Source organism: Entelurus aequoreus, linkage group LG17, assembly GCF_033978785.1.
Source record: "Entelurus aequoreus isolate RoL-2023_Sb linkage group LG17, RoL_Eaeq_v1.1, whole genome shotgun sequence".
Taxonomy (NCBI): domain Eukaryota; kingdom Metazoa; phylum Chordata; class Actinopteri; order Syngnathiformes; family Syngnathidae; genus Entelurus; species Entelurus aequoreus.
Genome location: NC_084747.1, coordinates 8,698,989 through 8,713,977, shown reverse-complemented (window position 1 = coordinate 8,713,977; position 14,989 = coordinate 8,698,989). Strand labels below are relative to the sequence as shown.

The following is a 14,989-nucleotide window of genomic DNA, read 5'->3' as shown; positions in this document are numbered from 1 at the left end:
GATCTTCGAGTGGACTTGGGCAAGCAGCTCAAGTTTCCAGACTATGTTACAACAACTTCGTTGAGGCCAGACATCTTGCTTACATCAGTATCTTCACGGCAGGTGCTACTGATAGAGGATAGAGGAGGCAAACGAGCGGAAGCGGTCAAAGTACCAGGAGCTAGTCGAGCAATGCCGCAGAGGAGGCTGGAGGGCACGCTGTGAGCCCATCGAAGTGGGGTGTAGAGGCTTTGCTGGCTGCTCACTGTGCAAGGTGATCACACTACTTGGCATCACAGGTGATAGGAAAAGGAAGGCCATCAAGACCACCATGGAGGCAGCAGAGAGAGCCTCTAGATGGCTTTGGATCAGGAGGAGCGAACTGTGGGCCAATGCTACTGGGACATGAGCTGGGGTCTGATCAACCCTGGCTGGGTCACCTGAGGGAGGGGGTATGATGTTGAAATCTCAGGCACATCACTGAGGATGTGTCCCAGTGCATCTGAGGATGTATCTTACAATCATATATATATATATATATATGTATATATATATATATATCCCATACATATGTGTGTATTCATGTATATATACACATATATTGATATACTATACATAATATTATTGGGACAGCGTGGCGTTTCCAGTGAGGGTTGGACTCCGCCAAGGCTGCCCTTTGTCGCCCATTCTGTTCATAACTTTTATGGACAGAATTTCTAGGCGCAGTCAGGGCGTTGAGGGGATCCGGTTTGGTGGCTGCGGGATTAGGTCTCTGCTTTTTGCAGATGATGTGGTCCTGATGGCTTCACCTGGCCAGGATCTTCAGCTCTCACTGGATCGGTTCGCAGCCGAGTGTGAAGCGACTGGGATGAGAACCAGCACCTCCAAGTCCGAGTCCATGGTTCTCGCCCGGAAGAGGGTGGAGTGCCATCTCCGGGTTGGGGAGGAGATCTTGACCCAAGTGGAGGAGTTCAAGTACCTCGGAGTCTTGTTCACGGTGCGGTGTCTTCAGTAATGCGGACGTGTTGAAGAAGGAGCTGAGCCGGAAGGCAAAGCTATCCATTTACCGGTCCATCTTTTCTTTTCTTTCTTTTAGTTTATTTCGAACATGAACACATTTACATCATAATACATCACACAATTTCATATAATTTCATTTACATCAAAAGGAGTAGGAAGAAGCAAAGCTTATTTAATCCTACCCCTTTCCCACTTCAAAGCATTTACAATTATATAAAATCATTTACTGACCTTTTTATATAATAAAATAACATCTATGAATTAGTATATACAACAGTTTGTAATATGTAATTAATTAATTCAGTCATTATTAACATACTGAGATGAAGAATATTTTCAATAAGGTTGGAAGTTTTTCTCATAATTCTTCTTCTTTGTACTTTGTAAGCACTATTAATTTAAACAACCTCTTAAACTGGATCATGTCAGTACAATTTTTAACTTCTTTACTTAATCCATTCCATAATTGAATTCCACATACTGTTATGCTAAAAGTTTTAAGTGTTGTACGTGCATGTAAATGTTTTAAATTAGATTTTCCTCTAAGGTTATATTTCTCCTCTTTAGTTGAGAAGAATTGTTGTACATTCTTTGGTAGCAGGTTATAGTTTGCTTTGTACATCATTTTAGCTGTTTGCAATTTTACCAAATCACCAAACTTTAATATTTTTGACTTAATAAATAAAGGGTTTGTATGTTCTCTATATCCAACATTATGTATTATTCTGATCTTTTTTGTAACATGGTTAACGAATGTAGCACACATTTGTAGTTATTTCCCCATATTTCTGCACAATAAGTCAGATATAGTAACACTAGTGAGCAGTAGAGAATATGAAGTGATTTTTGGCCCAGGACGTGTTTTGTTTTATTCATTATTGAAATGTTTTTTGCTACCTTATGTTGTATGTTTTGTGTATGAGATTTCCAGTTCATTTTATCATCTATTAATACTCCCAAAAATCTGGTTTCTTTTACCCTTTCGATGTCTACTCCGTCCATTTGTATTTGCGTATGATGCTCTTTCCTACTATTACCAAATAGCATTATTTTAGTTTTACTGAGATTCAAAGATAGTCTGTTTTTGTCAAACCATCTTTTTAATTTGTTCATTTCTTCTGTTATTATTTGTATTATCTTCTGTGTGTTCTCTCCTGAACAGAAAGCAGTTGTGTCGTCTGCAAATAAAACTAACTTTAAGTCCTTTGTAACTTTACAAATGTCGTTTATATAAAGATTAAACAATTTTGGTCCCAGTATTGATCCCTGGGGTACACCACAGGATATATCTAGCCGTGTTGACATATTTTCACCCATCTTCACATATTGCTTCCTGTTGGTTAAATAGCTTCTTACCCAGTTCAATACCAAACCTCTGATGCCATATAGTTCTAATTTTTGTATTAAAATATCATGATTAATTGTATCAAATGCTTTTGTTAAGTCCATGAATACTGCTGCCGCACATTCTTTACCATCTATTGTATTGGTAATTTCCTCTGTTATTTTAATTAATGCTATTGATGTTGAGATATTTGCTCGAAATCCATATTGGTTCTCCACGAGCGTCCCACTTTTGTTAATAAATAAATCTAATCGACTATTGAATAATTTTTCCATGATTTTGGAGAATTGTGGAAGTAATGAAACTGGTCTGTAGTTAGTAAACTGGTGTATGTCTCCATTCGTATAGATTGGTACGACTTTTGCAATTTTCATTTTGTCTGGGAATTTTCCGGTTAAAAATGATACATTGGTGATATATGTCAGAGGTTCTGAAATGTCTTCTACAACCTTTTTTATCGTTACCATATCTATTCCATGACAGTCAGTTGAAGTCTTGGATTTACAATTTTTTACAATTTTGATTATTTCTTCTTTTGATCTATGTTCCCATCCTCACCTATGGTCATGAGCTTTGGATTATGACCGAAAGGACAAGATCACGGGTACAAGCGGCCCAAATGAGTTTCCTCTTAGTTGTTTTAGTTAAAAACCTTTATTAAGTCAAATGATTACTCTGAATAAAGAAGAAAAGCACTAAGAGTGTAGTTTGGTTGATATCAGCACTTCAGTCATCAACAATTGCATCATCTGAGAAATGGACATAGAAACAGTGTAGGTCTGACTTCGTAGGATATGTACAGCGAGCAGTGAACATAGTGAGTTCAGAACGACATGGTTTGGGATTATTTTGAAGTGTGTCTGACGGATAAAAAACTGGCAATTTGCAATGACTGCAAAAAGTTGGTTATGCGAGGAGGAACCAAGACGTCTGCCTTTAATACGAGCAATTAGATCTCCCACCTCTTCAAGAATCATAAGGAGATACACGATGAATACAAGCGGAAGATGGATGAAAATCAAACACTGAAAAAAAGTAGTACCACACAGTTGTCGCTTAAAGACTCCGCAGAGAAAAGACAAAAATACAACAAAAACCACCCCAAGGCGAAAGCCCACATTGTGGTCAGGGACAACGCCCGCAGCGTGGCAAAAGCTACGGTGGAGTTTGGTGTGGCTAGTCTGCCCTGCATGGCACACACTTTGCAGCTTGCAGTGAACAGAGGTGCCCTGTCTCAACGCAGCATTTCAGAAGCTCTGACTGACTGCTAGGCCACTTCAAGCACTCACCACTAGCTTGCAGCACATTTGTGTTACTCATACAAATACGTTAGAGCAGGGCAGATTGAGCCCAGTTTATAATTTCCTGTTATACAGTATGCCAGGCAGTCTACTAAAGGAGGACTATATTATTGTTTACTTTATGACTCTAGTATACTCTGGACTGAAGCTGTGTGCCTTCATTGTTTTTGTAGCTGTTGTTTTGAGGCATGTTTAAAAAAATAAAAAAATAATGCACTTTGTGAAAGTCAAAGTATAGTACTTCCCATAGTTGTAGTGGGTATCAGGATTATCTCAGGGAGAGCATGTCCCAAATTCCAAGCTGCTGTTTTGAGGCATGTTAAAAAAAATAATGCACTTTGTGACTTCAATAATAAATATGGCAGTGCCATGTTGGCACTTTTTTCCATAACTTGAGTTGATTTATTTTGGAAAACCTTGTTACATTGTTTAATGCATCCAGCGGGGCATCACAACAAAATGAGGCATAATCATGTGTTAATTCCACAACTGTATATATATCGGTATGGATTGATATCGGAATCGGTAATTAAGAGTTAGACAATATCCGAATATTGGCAAAAAAGCCATTATTGGACAGAGCACACCCCTCTACCACTGGTGTGTGACGTCATCGCTGCCTGTGCAATGCCTTCCTGCGCCGGTCTAAACGAACACTGTGATTAATCATCATTCATTTATGGTAACGCAATATATTCTTTTTAGGACCCGTTTACACCAAGTAGGTTATCCAGGGTAAATCCCACCTAACCTTATCCTTGTACACACACACACAATGCCACCGTTTAAGACCCCCTCCCCGCCTCCGTCAGCCGGCGTAACGATACCTAATATGCACGCGCGGAATATGCACACGTCACAGTTTTAACTCCAGTGTTGCTTTGTGTGCAAGTTCTTAAATTTAACTTATCTTAACAATATCCAGTGTTGTGGTATTTCAATTAACTGGAATCCAGTGTGCTTTGGGGCCCTATTGTAGTGAATCACACATTGGAAAGTTCTCTTCTCGTCCGAGAAGTGTTGTATCCCAAATAACTGCATTCGCTTTCTCTTAAGGTATTCATGTGTGATTTCCACAAGTGTCTGTACATGTAGAAGAAGGAGAAACACGGGCATGTCTGGATGACTCGCCTCCATATTTCCAGTGGTTAGCTCCGAGTTACGATACCGCTTTATTATGAAGCTGGCTGTGGCGCGTTCTTTCTGACATCACTTCCTGTGTGGGGCGCGTCTTTCTGGCGTCACTTCCTGTGTGGGGCGCGGTCTTTCTGGCGTCACTTCCTGTGTCGGGCGCGGTCTTTCTGGCGTCACTTCCTGTGTCGGGCGCGGTCTTTCTGGCGTCACTTCCTGCTTGGGGCGCGGTCTTTCTAAACAGCTAATTGGTTTTTTTCCCTTGTGTGTTTTTATGTGTTTAACTGCGTCTGCATTATATGTGAACCTTTTACAGCACACTGAACAACTAAATGGTTTTCCTCCAGCGTGTGTTCTTATGTGTCGACACAAAGAGTTGTTATGAGAAAAGCTTTTGCCACAAAATGAACAATTAAATGGTTTTTCACCAGTGTGTGTTCTCATGTGTTGAGTCAAATGGCTATTTTGAGAAAAGCTTTTGCCACAAACTGAACAATTAAATGGTTTTTCACCTGTGTGTGTTCTCATGTGTTGAGTCAAACAGCTATTTTGAGAAAAGCTTTTGTCACAAACTGAACAATTAAATGGTTTTTTACCTGTGTGTGTTATCATGTGTTCAGTCAAAAAGCTATTTCGAGAAAAGCTTTTGTCACAAACTGAACAATTAAAAGTTTTTTCACCTGTGTGTGTTCTCATGTGTTGAGTCAAAGAGCCATTTTGAGAAAAGCTTTTGCCACAAACCGAACATTTAAATGGTTTTTCACCTGTGTGTGTTCTCATGTGTTGAGTCAAATGGTTATTTTGAGAAAAGCTTTTGTCACAAACTGAACAATTAAATGGTTTTTCACCTGTATGTGTTCTCATGTGGTAAGTCAAATAGATATTTTGAGAAAAGCTTTTGCCACAAACTGAACAACGGAATGGTTGTTCACCTGTGTGTGTTTTCATGTGGTTAATCAAACGGCACTTAACAGAAAAGCTTTTACCACAAACTGAACAATGAAATGGTTTTTCACCTGTGTGTGTTCTCATGTGTTGAGTCAAATGGCTATTTTGAGAAAAGCTTTTGCCACAAACTGAACAATTAAATGGTTTTTCACCTGTGTGTGTTCTCATGTGTCGAGTCAAACTGCACTTTGTAGTAAAACTTTCAGCACAAACTGAGCAGCTCAAACATGTTTTACCTCTCTTCTTTGTAGAGCATTCAGAGTGTTTGTTGTCAGTGTGAGTCCTCATATCACCTTCACAGTCTGTATCACTGCTCAAAGGTTCTTCAACCTCGTCTTCAGCCTCACTATCTGATAGTGGAGCTAAGAGGTTGTCTACTTGTGGTTTCTCTTCATCATCTTCAGTCTTCACAGAGAGAATACTCAGTGGAAACTTGGTGTAATCAGCTTCCTCTCGTCCTAGAAGACACTCTCCCTCCTGAGTGATGCAGAGTTCCTCCTCTTCCTTTTTGATGCAGGGTGGTTGTGGAGTCTCCTGCTTCAAAGTGGAGCTCCCCCCTAACTGAGGGGAAACTTCTTCTGGATTACCGATCAGCTGCTGGACGTCTGCAAGACACAAACAACGAAAGCACACTTTCTTCTATGTACTGTATGTGTGTGTAGTAGGGTTGTGCAGTATACTGCTATTAATAAAGTATCGTGGTACTAATCAATTGAAATTGGTACTATACCACCTTTGAAAAGTACCGGTACCGTTCTTTCATCTGAATGCCGCTGTGCGGCGGTGACTACCTCCAGGGCCCATGTTGTGTCGGGGGTAACACTGGGTCCATAAAGCTCCGCTCTTTGGTCGGAAGGACGAGGCCGTCGATTAGTTACAACTTGCTCACTTTATTTACTATTTCCACAGGGCACAACCGGACATCCACCATGCTATTAACACTCCTGCACATGCTACCACTACCTCTCCTTACTCGCCCACTCACTTACTCACGTCACTCACCCCACATACTGCCACTCTTAAAGGTGCACACACACATACACTACTCTCACAACTCTCACAACTTTAAAACACGCCTCGCCAAATGTGGTGATTAGTATTACCACCTTTGCTTCAGACTTAGGTCAACATTTAAATAATAAGCATTCAGATCTGCACAAGGAGTTTAAATAGTGACAGGCATAATGTAGTTGTTACACCTGTCCTGCTGCTCTCTCTTTACTCGCCCGCTCACTCACTGACGTCACTCAGACAACACGTTGACATTCTCACAAACACACATACTACTCTCATAAGTTAACCAGCTCCCCTGCTGTGCACATGTAGATACGTAGACGCACACACAGCTGCTTAGTTTGATGCCAAATATTAGCGCAGTTAAAACTGCCCAATTAGCAGTCAACTAATGACTTACAGCATTACTACCTTGAGCACGCCCGATCTCGGAAGTCAAGCAGGGTCGAGCCTGGTTAGTACTTGGATGGGAGACCACCTGGGAATACCAGGTGCTGTAAGCTTGAGCGCAGCGACGGTTTGTAGGAAACTGCTGCCACACGTTGTAACCACCGAAGACAGCAAGAACTTGACTCGGTAAAAGAAACAACGTGAGTATGGCTCCCTGCTCTTCGTGCACCGTTCTCATGGATAGGTTGGCCCTACTAGAGGACCTTGTCCGCCAACTAGAGCAGAGTAATTTTGTAACTTTAGACGCTGTGGACACTAGCATTAGCTGTAGTGAGCTGACTAGCCCAGTGTGTAGCAGCCCTAAGCAGCCTACAAGCAAAGGTGAACCGGTTGAGACGCATTATAGATTTAATCCTTTAGCTAGTCCTACACCCCAGGCTACCGGGCACCCTTAGTCATAGGGGTCTCCATCACCCGAAACAAACAGCTTAACAAACCAGCCATAATTAAGTGTATTCCCAGGGTCAGAGCACCTGACATTGAGGCTAATCTTAGGGAGCTAACTCGCAGCAGGCCTAGTAAACTTGTACCACAGGCCAATTGCACCACTATCGCTACGCAAACATAGTTGTACACGTTGGCTCCAATGACACTAGGATGAGCCAGTCAGAGATTACAAAGAGGAACATAGCTAGGATTTGTAATCTCGCTAAAAAGATGTCCAGACATCGAGTACTTGTCTCTGGCCTCCTGCCTGCGAGAGGCAATGATGAGAGGTATAGCAGATTAGTCTCGCTTAACAAGTGGCTGGCTAGTTTTTGTAGAGAGCGTTCATTGATAATTGGTCGTCTTTCTGGGGGAAACCGGGCTTGCTGATGAGGGACGGTCTCCACCCTAACCGGGAAGGCGCCATCACTCTATCTAGAAACATAGATTACTGGTTAAGTCACACTTGACTAACTACACTAGAGCAAGCTCGGACAAAGGCAATTACAGTGTCTGTTAGACCGAGTAAGGAGTCAGTTAAGCTAGAACTAACCAGCGCCAGGCTGAAAATTCCGGCACACATAGCATTTCTTGTAGATTTATACACAACTTGCAATGTTTTTTCTGTAGTGACTGTACCAGATGTGAACATGCATTCTACTGAGGTGGCAAATAGTGACGCGTTCAATCTATCGCAACACCAAGCAAACAATCTGAAAATCCCCATGATATCAATAATATACTATTCAAATGATTTAAGGCGCACTGTACAAAACAAACATAACATTATTAATATCACTACTATGGATAACACTAACAAAAAATCCTCAAAACAGCCCACTATCTATAATATGGGCCTTTTAAACATCAGATCATTGTTTCCCAAAACGTTACTACCGTATTTTCCAGACTATAAGGCGCACCTAAAATCTTTTTTTTTCCTCAAAACTCGACAGTGCGCCTTATAACCCAGTGCGCCTAATGTACGGAATAATTTTGGTTGAGCTTATCCACCTGGAAGCTATTTTATTTGGTACATGGTCTAATGATAAGTGTGACCGGTAGATGGCAGTCAAACATAAGAGATAAGGGTAGGCTGCACTATGATGGCAATATGTCTCAAGTAAACAACACCAACATTTTATATGTTCCATTGAAAATATAGAACATTACACACGGCGCTCAAAAATCTATTAAAATGTTTAAGTACGACTTTGGTAAGCAATTAAGCCGCACCACTTGATGGATTGTAACATGCTTCCACATACTATAATAGTAATACTATAGTATTAGTATTATACTATTGTGTTATTATGGTGTGTGTATAAGGTAAGACATTATCTGGCATTTTGTTTCGTAATATTATGTAAAAGCAACTTTTCATACCTTCTGGTACTTGCTGATGTGTATTTCGGATCTGCACTAATCCTGAAAAATTGAGCACATCCGCCTTTGTAGTATGTGCCGAGTCAAAAAGCTTATTTTTCTCTATCCTTTTGTTATGGGACATTCATCCTCCGCTGTTGCCATTTCTAATATAAAGTAGTGTAAAGTTCTTACTTATAAACTCGCCATAAAAGCACTAAAACATACCGGTGTAGTGAGTCAACATTATTCACCCAAGGAACTTTAGTTATTAGAGTTCCGGTCGGGCGTTTTTTCACGGGACACGTTTCCAGTGTTGTTGTTTCCGGATGAGGAGATGCTGCTCCGTTATTGATTGAAGTAAGTCTGAATGTCATTAAAACAGTTAGCTCCATCTTCAGACACTACTTCCACTCCTGTCCTTGCACGCTACACCGCTACAACAAAGATGACGGGGAGAAGACGCTGTCGAAGGTGAGCCACGTAAATAAGACCGCCCACAAAACGGCGCATCCGGAAACGACTGTCAGAAGGCGGCTTGAAGATGATCAGTAAAACATAATCTATGCAACATTTTGACCAAAATCAAGAATAGACCATTCATTGGCAGTGCGCCGTACAACCCGGTGCGTCCTATTGTCCGGAAAAAATGGTAATTAATGAGCTCATTAGAGACAACAATCTTTCGTCATTGGTCTCAGCGAAACCTGGCTCAAAGAAGATTAATTTTTCCCTCTTAACGAGGCATCTCCTCCTAACTATACGAATGCTTATATTGCCCGTCCCCTTAAAAGAGGTGGAGTGGTCGCACTAATGTACAATAAAAACCTTAACATTACCCCTAACCTAAGTAATAAATATAAATCATTTTAGGTGCTTACTATGGGGTCTGTCACGCAGCTACCTCTCTACCTAGCTGTTATCTACCGCCCCCCTGGGCCCTATTCGCACTTTATCAGTGAATTTTCAGAGTTTGTCGCTGATCTAGTGACGCACGCAGATAATATAATCATAATGGGGGATTTTAATATCCATTTGAATACCCCACCAGACCCTCCGTGTGTGGCGCTCCACACTATAATTGATAGCTGTGGTCTTACACAAATAATAAATCAACCCACCCATCACAACGGTAATACGATAGATGGAGTCCTTGTCCGGGGTGTCACCACCTCCCAAGTTATGATACTCCCGTACACTAAAGAAATGTCCGATCATTACCTTATAAAATTCGAAGTTCTGACTCATTGTCAACAAGCTACTAATAACCACTGCTTTAGAAGGTGCAAAATTAATGCTGTCACAACTATGACTCTTGCTTGCCTACTGCCTTTGGTAATGGCGCCATTCCCAAATTATGTGGGCTCTATCGATAACCTCAATAACAACTTTAACGATGCCCTGCGCAACACCATTGATAGTATAGCACCGCTAAAGCTAAAAAAGGTCCCTTAAAGGCGCACCCCATGGTTTACAGAAGAAACTAGAGGTCTTAAACTATCATGTAGAAAGCTGGAACGCAAATGACGTGCGACTAAACTTGAGGTTTTCCATCAAGCATGGAGTGATAGTTTACTAACTTATAAAGGCATGCTTACCTTAGCTAAAGCTAATTACTGCTCCAATCTCATCCGCCTCAATAAAAATGATACTAAATATGTGTTCAGTACAGTAGCATCGCTAACCCGACAAAGGACTCCTGCCAGTAGCTCCACCCACTCGGCAGATGACGTTATGAATTTTGTTAATAAGAAAATCTAACTCATTAGAAAGGAGATTAAAGACAACGCATCCCAGCTGCAACTGGGTTCTATTAACACAAAAACAAATGTATGTACGACGGATTTTGCACTCGAAAATAGTCTCTCTCTTTTTGATGAAATAACATTAGAGGAACTACTGCGGCGTGTAAATGGGATAAAACAAACAACATGTTTACTTGACCCACTTCCTGAGAAACTTATCAAAGAGCTGTTTGTAATAGTAGGGCCATCAGTGCTAAATATTATAAACGTATCACTTTCCTGGCACTGTTCCCCTAGCATTCAAAAAAGCGGTTATTCATCCTCTGCTCATTTTGTCCACCAGCGACGCTGAGATCATTATTCATGCGTTCGTTACGTCTCGTCTCTATTACTATAATGTGTTATTTTCGGGCCTCCCTATGTCTAACATTGAAAGACTACAGTTGGTACAAAATGTGGCTGCCAGACTTTTGACAAGAACAAGAAAGTTTGATCATATTACGCCTATGCTGTATATACCTTTATATACATATATACGTACATATATATACATATATACATATATATATATATATATATATATATATATATATATATATATATATATATATACTGGCTCACCTGCACTCATGTGTCGAGTCAAAGAGCTATTTTGAGAAAAGCTTTTGCCACAAACTGAGCAGCTCGAACATTTTTACCTTCACAGTCTTTATCGCTGCTCAAAGGTTCTTCAACCTCGTTTTCGTCTTGTGGTTTCTCTTTATCATCTTCAGTCTTCACTGAGAGAATACTCAGTGGAAACTTGGTGTAATCAGCTTCCTCTCGTCCTAGAAGACACTCTCCCTCCTGAGTGATGCAGAGTTCCTCCTCTTCCTTTTTAATGCAGGGTGGTTGTGGAGTCTCCTGCTTCAAAGTGGAGCTCCCCCCTAACTGAGGGGAAACTTCTTCTGGATTACCGATCAGCTGCTGGACGTCTGCAAGACACAAACAACACAAACACACTTTCTTATATACTGTATGTGTGTGTAGTAGTGTTGTTCGGTATCACTACGAGTTCAAAAAGGAGTGAGGCTAACGCCACGCTACTGGGAACTGTAGTTAAGCTACATAGCGTCGCTACTTGTTGTGCACTACTGCCCATCACTGATTCTAACTCCTAAATAAACGCAAGCAAAAGTCAGCTAACAATGCAGGTAATGGGGATGCACTCTATTTCGCCTATAAAAAAACTCTAAAAAAATATCCAGCAACTTTTTATATACACGCTGTAAGTATATATGTACTGTAATAACAAGACACATTCATAATAACATGTAATATTTACGTATTTTCATCATATTTTATCATTTTAAGCAAATGGCGGCACATTATTTTCACAGACGCATCACAAAGTTCGCTATTTCCTTCAACACCATCACCAACTATTACTAATAAAGGCAGACTTCACGAGTGCCATCAAAGAATACTTTGGGACAAATTATGATCCAGAACCTTATATTTTTGAGCCTGAATATAAGGAGGATGAGCTACAAGTTTTAGAAGCTGAGTGATAAGCAGGGATGATACTCGAACCCGGTTTTCCCAGTTGTTTGATAAGAAAAGAACTGAATCCTCGGACTCGAATCCCTTTTTGAGAACCGGTACCTGTTATCGAGACCACTATAGTAAAGAAAAAGAGTTGGTTCTTTATTCGAATCCCTGGGAACGAATCCCCTCCCGACAAGAAATGCCCCGTGTGACATCACAAGAAATGACGTCACATAGCTCAGCCATTAGGCGCAGATGGGGAAAGCAGGAAAAAAACGTACCGGAAAAGGCGCTCCAAGGCATGGCTTCATTTCACCAGAAAACCAGAGGAAGCAGCAATATGCAAATATTGCCAGGCTTCGCTCTCGTGTAAGAGGGGGAAGCACAACAAGCGTGTCGTGTCTTCGACACGTGTTGAAGCAGCGGCAGAGACGACGAAGAACGCCCCTCTTCTTCTGCCAGCTGCCCCAGTCCCAGCTACAGTGGCGGTGACGCCGGTGAGTAACTAACGTTAACTGTTGCCGGTTAATTTCCATATCTGCTCACTTGTAGTAACGTTACCTCTTATGTCAACCAGGACTGCAGTAATGTTAGCTAGACTAACGTTACCTAAGCATAGTCAGCAGCTAACGGTAACGTTAACGTGAGCCTTTTTGTATGTGTCTGATAACGTTAATGTTATCTTGTAGCCTACATCACGACAGAGTTTGCAAGTCTGTCTAATAAACTAGTGCTTTCTTTATTTCTTTAGTTTATTTGGAACATGAACACACTTACAGTATAATACATCACAGTTTCATATCATTTCACTTTACAGGAGTAGGAAGAAGTAAAGCTTATTTAATCCTACGCCTTTCCCACTTCATAGCGTTTACAAATATATACATCATTTACTGACCTTTTTATAATAAAATATCTGTAAATTAGTATATACAACAGTTTTGTAATATGTAATTAATTAATTCAGTCATTATTAATATACTGAGATGATGAATATCTTATTTTCAATAAGGTTGAAAGTATTTCTCATAATTCTTCTTCTTTGTACTTTGTAAGCACTATTCATTTGAACAACCTCTTAAAGTGGATCATATCAGTACAATGTTTAACTTCTTTACTTCATCCATTCCATCATTTAATTCCACATCATTTTAGCTGTTTGCAATTTTACCAAATCATCGAACTTTAATATTTTTGACTCAATAAATAAAGTGTTTGTATGTTCTCTATATCCAACATTATGTATCAGTCTAATTGATCTTTTTTGTAACACGGTTAACGAATGTAGCGCACACTTGTAGTTATTTCCCCACATTTCTGCACAATAACTCAGATATGGTAATACTATAGTAGCGAGCAGTAGAGAATGTGAAGTGATTTGTTAAACCAAATATTGTGTTTTTTTCCCCATTTACAACAACCTATCTGGACTCGATAAGAGAATCGATTCGATAAGAAGATTAGATAATAGGCTCGAAATCGATAATTTCTTATCAAACATCATCCCTAGTGATAAGCAGATCAAGCAATTAGCACTATTGCTAAGTGCTAAACAAAAAATACAAACTATATGCCATCCAATCTCGATTAAAATAACTTTTTATTTAAATTAAAGCAGTTTTTCCGGTGCAGGATACTACTGCGGTAACTTCCGACAAACATTTCCGCCATTTTTGATCGAGGTAAAAATGCTAACAGGTTCTTTGTTTACATTGTTCAACAAAGTCGGCTAATGTCTATTTTTAGGGCTTGGAATTCAAACAGCTTTCAAATGAGGGAACGCAACACACTCACCTTCGTCTTCGCTTTTCAGATTGTTCTCCGTTGGTGGCGCTGATTCTCTTTCATGTTCTCTTTTAGCGGACGTCGCCATCTTAGCATAGCAGTAGTCGTCCATCTTCTATCACGTCTTCAATCTTCACTTCAGATAACACGCCGTCGCTCCACACTCAAAGTCCGTTTGGTGGGCTTAAGAAAATGTGAATAGTTGAGGTATTTGTTGCAATTTTTGAATCTATAAGATCGTAAATGTGAAACTTCTCCGGAAAGCCACGCCGCTTAGTCCGCCATCTTGGACTTTCCGCTTTACCACTGTTCCATGTGTTTGCGCATGCGCCAGAAGTGTGCAACTTCCGATCGACAACTGCACTTTAAAAAATAAAATACCTTTTAAATAACTAGCGGCCCTTTTCATCTTTTCTTACATTTCTGGCTCATAATTGAAGTGCTCCTCATCGCGAAAACAATTTTTGATATCAAAATACTTTGGAGATAGAAATTCAACAAAAGTCGACAATGTTGTATTCTGTCTTTTAGTGGGTTCAAGCAAACGGCAAGTTGTTTCACAATTGTAAGTCTTGTGAACGTGTGAAACTAATAACATAATCAACCAGAATATTATATATATATATATATATATATATATATATATATATATATATATATATATATATATATATATATATATATATATATATATATATATATATATATATATATATATATATATATTATATAAGATATTGGAACAGTGTAGGTCTGACTAGGTAGGATATGTACAGCAAGTAGTGGACATAGAGAGAGAGAAAGAAAGAGAGAGAGAGAGAGAGAGAGAGATAGATAGAGAGAGAGAGAGAGAGAGAGAGAGAGAGAGAGAGAGAGAGAGAGAGAGAGAGAGAGAGAGAGAGAGAGAGAGAGAGAGAGAGAGAGAGATCAGAAGGCATAAGAATAAGTATCTG

The 14,989-nt window shown here is 40.0% G+C and overlaps 1 protein-coding gene and 1 pseudogene across 1 annotated transcript; one reads left to right on the top strand and one right to left on the bottom strand.

Moving 5' to 3' along the window:
• Window positions 1-2,960: 2,960 nt before the first annotated feature.
• On the bottom strand, window positions 2,961-14,337 carry LOC133632233 (zinc finger protein 883-like). The gene is made up of 3 exons (XM_062024551.1): window positions 14,046-14,337; window positions 11,423-11,698; window positions 2,961-6,329 (listed from the first exon to the last, which is right to left on the bottom strand). The coding sequence occupies exons 1-3, from the start codon at window positions 14,146-14,148 to the stop codon at window positions 4,855-4,857; spliced, it is 1,854 nt and encodes a 617-aa protein (XP_061880535.1). The 5' UTR covers window positions 14,149-14,337; the 3' UTR covers window positions 2,961-4,854.
• On the top strand, window positions 7,133-7,241 carry LOC133633001 (5S ribosomal RNA; annotated as a pseudogene).
• Window positions 14,338-14,989: the final 652 nt, after the last annotated feature.

Coding starts and splice junctions, on each gene's coding strand:
- LOC133632233 (XM_062024551.1), bottom strand. CDS start 14,148: ATGGACGACTACTGCTATGCTAAGATGGCGACGTCCGCTAAAAGAGAA. Junction 11,699..14,045: donor TCTGAAAAGCGAAGACGAAG/GTGAGTGTGTTG, acceptor TGTGTCTTGCAG/ACGTCCAGCAGCTGATCGGT. Junction 6,330..11,422: donor CAGCGATAAAGACTGTGAAG/GTAAAAATGTTC, acceptor TGTGTCTTGCAG/ACGTCCAGCAGCTGATCGGT.